The sequence below is a fragment of the Triticum dicoccoides genome, chromosome 2A, assembly GCF_002162155.2.
Source record: "Triticum dicoccoides isolate Atlit2015 ecotype Zavitan chromosome 2A, WEW_v2.0, whole genome shotgun sequence".
Taxonomy (NCBI): Eukaryota; Viridiplantae; Streptophyta; class Magnoliopsida; order Poales; family Poaceae; genus Triticum; species Triticum dicoccoides.
Window position 1 is genome coordinate 765,511,643 of NC_041382.1, and position 8,583 is coordinate 765,520,225.

The following is an 8,583-nucleotide window of genomic DNA, read 5'->3' on the forward strand; positions in this document are numbered from 1 at the left end:
AGGAACCATCCGTTTCATTTGAAGAATCTGCAAACTTCATATCTGTTGTGCGGCTGCAATTTTATGATTGTGAAGTGAGGTCCCTACCAACAAATGTAAAGTGCGTCTCCAGTCTGGCGGATCTCCGAATTCTACAGTGTCAGAACATATCATCTCTACCAGATCTGCCACACTCCCTCCAGCGCGTATGTATAGTCAATTGTGATCTCTTGGCGAAGAGCTGTTGTGCACCTGATGGAGAAAGCCGCGCTGGCCAAAGATTGCGCATATCCGTTGGAAGGATATTCATTGAGGTGTGATTCCCGACTACAGTGAAATGTATAGGTAAAGTTTCGACCAATGTATTCTCAACTATAATAATCTGTAGTACTAATTTCATTTATTCGTAATGCTTCAAATACTTCATTTGATACAAAGTTCATACGGTCTTTTGTGAACAGCTGGCCCATGATCTCTTACGGGGTGGAGTATCTCAAGTTTTACTCTTTCTCCCGTCATTGGTGCGCCCCCCTTGGTTTCCATGTTTGCTGATAGCTGCATACGTGGCTGGCGCCCATGCCACTGATCGCCCATGAGAGCTCGGTTATTCATTGATGACTGCAACCGATTGCGGAGGCATGAGGAAAATTTTGTGTCTTGTTCTATATTAGCAAAAATGCCCGTGCGTTGCAACGGGAAAAGAAAAAATATATCACACACCCTCCTTTCCACCCTACTGATGGTGGTCATGGTGTCCACTTATCACGAACCCGTCCGAATGTGCGCAATCCAAAGACGATGAGCCCAGCCATAAAAATGTAAAGCTAATTTGTAATTCCATGAAAATGGCCCTTGTAGAATCCATACAAAACTCAATCCAACCAACCATTTCATAATGATATGTTCACAAACTTCAGTGTGCTATTACCGACCATGTTTAAATTGGTAATAAGAAACTTAATGACGTTGCATGTTGTTTGAGAATAACGTTTATATTCTCTCCCATAGAACAATTGCTTCTATTCTTTCAGGACAGAACTATACAACAAAATGTTTCACAATGCAATGGGTCAAAATACTCTGAATCAGACTATACACTCCGAAATGTAAATTCAGGCCATATACATTCCACTTTTGCAGCTAACCTACCAAGTATTACACTTCTATGACCAAAAACTTGAAAGTGGAATAGCACAGCTTAAGTAAAGAACTTATCTCTGCTTGAAAGCATTGCGCACATTTGTGAATCCAAGCATAGTTATCTGGAGGAAATAATTCAGCAAATACAATATGCGTAAAAAATTCAGAGATCTCATGGGAGGTGGATTGATGCCCAATGTATTAAGAAACAATACACATATTTCAGCAAGTAGTTCAATGAACCAAAGCAAATTACTTACAAAGAATAGAAAAGGAGATGAGTACATAATCCGGGGACCAAATTGGTAAACAATACTACAAACTTGAAAAGAAACATCAACATCAGTAAATTTAAGAACGACATAACTACAGTCTTGTGCCACTTCCGGTTGCACCCCATGAAATGGTAAGAGCACATAGTGACGAGCAATAGGATTTTCTTGACTGAGCAGCGGCAAACAAAACTTGCAGAATATTTATTTTTTTCTCTCATCCGTAACTGTTCAGATTCGACTTATTAGGAGGACTGCGGGTTGAATATCCAAAAAGGCAGGTAAAATAGTACCACCTCGGAAGTAGAAAATAATATAGACGAAAAAAACTGAAAGCGTAAATTGATGGGAAGAAGCGTATTGTGACGGTGAACCCCCAGAGTCAATCCGTGCTTTATTATTAGTGAGAGATTAAGGAAAATTATATTATATTATAATTATTAAGGAAAGATTAGGGAATTTTTTTTGTTGCAAAATACTATGCATATATAGTACAAATGCATTGCAATGCGCGAATTTTCTTGAACATGCTCCACATAGCATTACACAACACTTTTTATATCCTAATGGCATTTGTCAGGACCTAATTCTCGTGCGTTGCAACGTGCAAAAATATCGTAAAAGCGGCCGTGGAATGGCACGTGCCATTTCTTACAAACAATTCTGATAAACATCAGTAATAAGTTTATACTGTTATCGCTTTTCGAAGTATGAAGTGTGGACGTAAAGAAGAGCCACCCTAACATGTTTTAGAATTGAAACATGTTTTGGAAATGAACTTTTCTTAACACATGTTTTTAAAGAGAATTTTTCAATTTTTTTGATCAATTTTAATGTTTTTTTAAAGTTAGACCATTTTTTAGGAATTTTGAGCATTTTTTAAAAAGTTTTAATATATTTAAAAGCATTAATTTTTAGAGCAAGAAGATTTGAAAGGATTGTTGGTGTCCATACCATGTAGTATAAAGTTGAGAAAGTCATAGGGTTAATGGTGGTGCTTGAGCTTAGCACTATTATCAGGTGGAAGAGCAATGACGTAATTGTTTATAGCAGGATATAGAAACGATGGAATTGTTGTATACTATTCAAGAATTTAATATCTAATTCACAAGTTTTTCTTAGAATTTTCAAAAGACTTGCAAAGTAATCATTTTGGATTAGAGTGTAGTGGTGTATTGAAGTGTGATTGTTTATATACAATTTTTCTGTTATATTCGAAATCAAACATGGTTTACTATGTTAGTTATTTTTTAGAAAATGTTGATTATTTGATTTGCAAGATCATATTTCGTTTCTTTTCTTTTGCACTACATTTTTTTCCAGTATTTCACTCATTTTAAATTATTGTATCTATAATGTATTTATAAGATGTGGTAGGCATGGAATGACAGTAACAACAAACAATAGCACTTCCAAGTAATTAGAAGGACATTTTTGCAATGGAAGCGAGCATGCATAGTTCCAGTGGCTTCTCGTCGGTTCACCCATTAAAAAAAGACATCAAAAATCCCCACCGAGCAGCTTCTATGGACCTTATCCACATCGCCATTCTTTTCTGGCAGCACCGCTTTTCCTTTGTCTTCTATCTATCCATCCAGCGGCTCTGCTCTCCTTCCTCTCTCTCTCCGTGCTGCAGCCACACACACGCCCACGGCCCGGCATTCACCTCTCTCTTCTTCCTCCACAACGAATCAAGCACCACTCTCTGCCGGACCGTGGAGCCAGAATCGAGCACGGGCGCGCGCGGTTAGCTTCTCCCTCACCGCCCCTGATCCCCTCTTCCTTTGGCATTCGTTCCGTTAACCCCATCTCTCTCTTTCGATTTCCCAGGCTGTCTCGCCCGTGACCGGTGGCTGCTTCACGTTCGTCGACAGATTGCGACGCTGCTGCTGCTCATATGGGCTCCCGGTGGCCGGGCCAGCACGCGCCGGGGCTGGCTGGGCTCCCAGCAGCCGGCCTCCCCGCCTCCTCCAACATCGCCTGGAGAGGAGCTCCTCTGTGCTTCCTTGCCGCCTCCTCGAGCAGGCCAGCCAGAGGTGCCGCCCCTCTCTTTCTCTCTCTAATCTCCCCTTCTCCTTCTTCGTCTCTGTCTAATCTCTATTTTCTCCAGGGAAGGGAGTCGCCACATGGAACACAACTGGAACGCCCCGCCTTGGAGCTCGCTGCCTCCGGCAACCTCTCTGTCGGCCTCGTGCTCCTCCGTCTCGAGCACCCCCTCCTGGCCGTCGTCCATCTCTTGGCGGTGCCTGTTAGGCAAGCGTTGATGCTTATCCTCGGCTCTCTCTCTGTCAGCTGTGTCTCTCAGGCCGAGGAGGATGAATGGGGCTCTCGCAGCTGGGCCGCTGCACCCGAGTTGACTGAGGGCGAGCGCGCGCGTCCGGCGCATATGGCCCCGCCTCCGCGCCTCCGCTCCTGCTCCTCCTCTCGCCCGGGCAGCGTCCCGCCCGCGCCCTTCATGTGCTCGCCGCCGTCGTCCTGCGCCCGATCGGATCGGGAGCGCCGCAGCTCGATCTGCACTCGATCTACAGCCCAAAAAGATCTCGAACCGTTTTTTATTTAACTCATCGAGGACTGCGGGTTGAATAGCCAAAATAGTAGGGTTTTTTTGCAAAAAATTTGACGTACGACCAGAAGCACTCCGTGCTTTATTAGTATAGGGAAAGACTTGAATCAGTCGTCTGTGTTTTGTTATCCTTACTTGGAGTCAAAGTTATGTTGTTGGATTTTGCTTTTAAACTAGAAGCATTGCCCTAGGTGCTATCTGCTCTATCTGTACCACACTTCTTCTATTTATGTACTAGTTTGCATTGTACAACTTGGACAACGGTGATTTGTGATACTAGCGGATATTTTCTCTTGAGATATACAATTCTTACTTCAGATTATGCTTTTCCATCAGACTGTCCATCTCTGTTTTTAACTGTGAACACGTGAGGCTTTTCAAGCTGGTATGAACTCTTCTTGCTCCTTGGAGTTAAGAATCATGGAAAGGGCATTTTGTATCTGTCACTTGGAACGTCTGATGCGCGAAGATGGACTCGCGCAGGAGGAGGTTGCTGTCTGGCGTCATGGTGACGTCGATGGCTGAGTGGCCAGACAAGGTAGAAGCCTCAATATGACTTGAAGACGGACTTGTGGAAGATGGCGGCGACGACACACGAGTGTGTCTGATCGGATTGTGTCCCAGACCCGGTATGTGGCTCGGATGGGGCTTCCGAATATGTTTCGGCTTCCGGCTTTTGATGTTAGGCTTAGGTGAGTGGTTTGGGTAGTGGCCCAGCTAGCACCCCTTCATCATTTTGGATAGGAGTAGCGGCATGTGTTGTCAAGATGATGGATTCAGGCACATTATTGTAATACATTGTAAGGTCCTCAGAGAATAATCAATAAAGTGGCCGTATGCATCTCCCAGATGCAGAGGCCGGGGGTCATCCTCCTTTTCTAAAAAAACTTGGAACATCTCTTGAATAAACAGAGGAGGTTCGCATGGTTGGTCAATTACAGCTCATGTGGTCGTCAACGTCTCAGGCCAGCAGCTCAGGCGACAACTTTATGTCCCGACAGCATCAGGGAGAGCAGTAATGCCATTTTCAGTGTTTTATGCAAGCTTAGGCGTTATTGTGGCATAATATAGGTTACTTGAGTTTCCATCAGATACAGGAGACCATTTGTCAGGATCGGAGGAATTCGACCAAATCCCACAACTAAATAGATTGGGTATAAATTGGTGAATGAAGAATCCAAGTGTCCATCAACCAAATCAACTGATTTCCCTTTTGAAGCTTTTTCAAATGATGGATTGCTCTACCATAAGCTAGAGACTTGGCAGGTGCGCTCTTTCTTTGCCCTCTCATGCATGCACGCCTCTACAGGGCTATTCATAGAACCAATTCCAGTCACAACCAATTTAACTAAGGCATGACATTGCAAGCAACACTAACTGCAAACGGTAAAAGCTCCATACTAGCTAGCCACCCTGTCTGAATAATGACATCATCTCACTCATTATTCCCTTTTTGAATTCGCAGATGTCACTCGCATATTGCTTTTTGAATGCAAATTTAATGGGACTATCCATGTGGTCTGGTGGCAGGGAGCAAAGGAGTCATCTCCTCGTCCTCTCTTAACATTTTCTATTTTATTTGATGTACAACAACACCGGAAGCCAAACCTTGGTCAGGGATTTTCACAGTGAGATGAATTGGAGTGTTGCCCCCACTTGCAAGAGTCTTTTTCAGCAACCACAAATCCAAGCCACTTTTCATTGATGCTGAGCTTAGGGCATCTTCAAGTCAGACCCACAAACCGCCGGCATCCGTTCGGACCGCGGAAGCCATCCAACATGGTCCTGTATCGATCCCTCCCAGTGCCATTTCCTTTCAGTCCGCCCCTTCTTCTTCTTGCTTTGCATCCGCACCTTCCACCTCCGCCACTGCCGTTGTACGTCTCCGGCCGTCACAGAGGCATAGCCGAACGTCCGCAACCAGCAATGACGCGCCTGCTCGGCGGAGCGGTCCACCTTGGAGCCATTTGTACCCAGGTACACTCCGCCCCCTGTCGACGACCTCCATGGAGGACACCACGCCCAGCAGGTGTTCGATCAAATGTCATTGAGCTTATTTCCAAATGCTACGTCGTTTTTCCGAGTACGAAGGATGGTGAGCTACTCGACCATGGAGGATGAGTTGTTGTGCGATGTGTGGCTGGCCGTATCCGCGCATTTCGTAGGCAGGAGTAGAGGGGAGCTCTTCTGCGAGCAAGTGCATGGAAAGTTTCATGCATGAAAGCTCATTGCACCCTATGACATGTACATCATTCAACCACGCAACATGAGGTCGTTGTCGTATCGCTGGCACGCTATCCAGATCAGCGTCACCAAGTTTTACGATGTGGTTCGTCAGCTCGAGGCATGGTGGCCATTGCATGCTGGAGAGGATGAGATCGTAAGTTTTACTTCCTTTTGCTCTACTTGTTGATTGATTCATTCACTCAATATTGGTCTATAGATTATATTTAATCCGCACACGCTGCCATGGTGTACCACAAGACAGAGGGACGACCATTTACGTGCACACACTGTTGGATGAAGTCCAAGGGGAAGTATGTGTGGAACGACATGATCCGCTAATGAAAAACTTGTTAGACATACGGGATCTAGTCGAATTAGAGAAAATGTTGTACTCTACTTAATTTGCATGGTATGTATGATGATTTATGCTATTTTCTATCCGAACTTTGATGCATATGGGCGGTTTGCATGAATTTGTCCGGTTAGTTAAAATGCGGTTTGAAATGTATGCGGCTACGGTTGGATGGCGTCCTCCGCATCCGTGTCTGTGGACTAGTCCCTCCTATCCGCGGATGGGTGCGGGAGGAAATTTGTGAGTTGCCGGTGGAGATGCCCATATTGTATATAAAACCCTTTTATTTTGAGATAAATAGTGCTTATATTAATATGAGAATACAGTCATTACAATGTCGATGTCGTCTGCCGCCTGCACACGATTCGAGCTAGCGCCGAGCTAGTCACCGGCATAGAGAGAGGTCTTCTCCAACGCGTCGTCCGCCTACCGCTGCCGGTCTACATTCTATCTTCCGGCACCAGCACCGCCTTCGTCACCGCCGCCTTCCTTGTCGATCGAGTGAGAGGGAGAGTCCGGACTAGGGCGAGTGAATTTGGGGAGACTGTACCCCTTCGCGGCGTGACTAGGTTAAAGGAGCGGTGTTAACATCCGTCATGCCTTGCCGTTCGCCTTTGCAACATGGACCTTTCAGGTGGGGCCGGGCTGTCAGGTTCACCGCCAAAACACAGTCAACCGAGCATTTAGTGGATTCGACAACGTGATTACTAAAAGCGATGCCATGGGCAAACTGTTATGAAAATGGTGATTATTTTATGCATTATGCGCACTTATCATGGTTTTTGGCATTTTACTCCCTGTTTAGCAGGTCCTGTAGTACTTTGCAGCCAGGTGCGGTCGGAGAAGCAAAACAGCCGCTAGTTTGCCTGCGAGATTTCAAGATACCATAGATACTCTCTTTGTACCTAAATATTTGTCTTTCTAAAGATTTTAACAAATGACTACATAGTACATACGAAGCAAAATGAGTGAATCTACACTATAAAATATGTCTACATACATCCGTATGTTGTACCCATTTGAAATGTCTAGAAAGACAAATATTTGGGAACCAAGGGAGTAGATAGAAGCATTGCTGGTTACTATATAGGAGTCGAACCCAAACTCCAAACTTAAGGAAGAGCCATGAGCATTATTACCAGAAAAGGAACAGTGGCAGTTCATCGTAGTCGTATAGAAGGACGAATCCGTGACGCGAAGTTACTTACCATATCGTAGTCCGATTATGCACAGGACCGAGTAGCACTAGCATATAGGAATTCTAATCCTACTCAGACGACTGCCGGTGCCTATCATTAGCCTATATATATGCACCCCTAGCTTAGCTTAGCTTATAGCTTGCAAAACACCACCGTGAGCGCGATACGAGCCCCTTGCGATCAATCCAACAAGCAATCTCTGCGTGCTCTCGCCGGAAACATAGTCAGCTATAAGATGGCCGGTGCCGCCGCATCCCAGGATGTTGAGTTGCTAGACGTTTTTTTTTGAAGGGAAAGCCTATCGGTGTTTTATTTCACGGTCAAAAGAGTTACATCATTTATTATATAAGGAAGAATGAAATTGGATGGATCTCCATCCCAATCAAATGCAGACTGAGTATCATAAGAGTGCTTCGCCAGAAGGTGAGCAACTCAATTGGCTTCCCTAGGGCAGTGGAAGAAAGAAACTCCATCAATCATCTTGGCTCTCGCAAAGCAGTCAGCTAAAGTCGCAGAATAAGGACCATAGATCTCCAGCTCCCCATTGCATGCCCAATGAATCGGACTCACATGTGATATGGATGCAGCCCAACTTCTCAACTAATTCTAGTCCTTTTAGCAGTGCAAGGGCCTCCGCCGAGGTAATATCAAAGGCCGTATGAAAAGGACTTGCAGCTCCTGCTACAGCCTCACCTGCACTGTTACGTATGACGACCCCAACTGCACCCGAACCATCTTGGCGGAAAGCAGCATCTGTATTTAATTTATAACATCCTCGGCTTGGCTTTTCCCACGTTATTTCATGTGGTTTACTGGAATGGGAAACAGCTCCAAAATTTGATGTTAGAGCCT

The 8,583-nt window shown here is 44.9% G+C and overlaps 1 protein-coding gene across 1 annotated transcript; it reads left to right on the top strand.

The window, feature by feature from the left end:
- Positions 1–2,917: 2,917 nt before the first annotated feature.
- LOC119358381 lies at positions 2,918–4,271 on the top strand. The gene is made up of 3 exons (XM_037624954.1): positions 2,918–3,137; positions 3,222–3,427; positions 3,502–4,271. The coding sequence occupies exons 1-3, from the start codon at positions 2,918–2,920 to the stop codon at positions 3,949–3,951; spliced, it is 876 nt and encodes a 291-aa protein (XP_037480851.1). The 3' UTR covers positions 3,952–4,271.
- Positions 4,272–8,583: the final 4,312 nt, after the last annotated feature.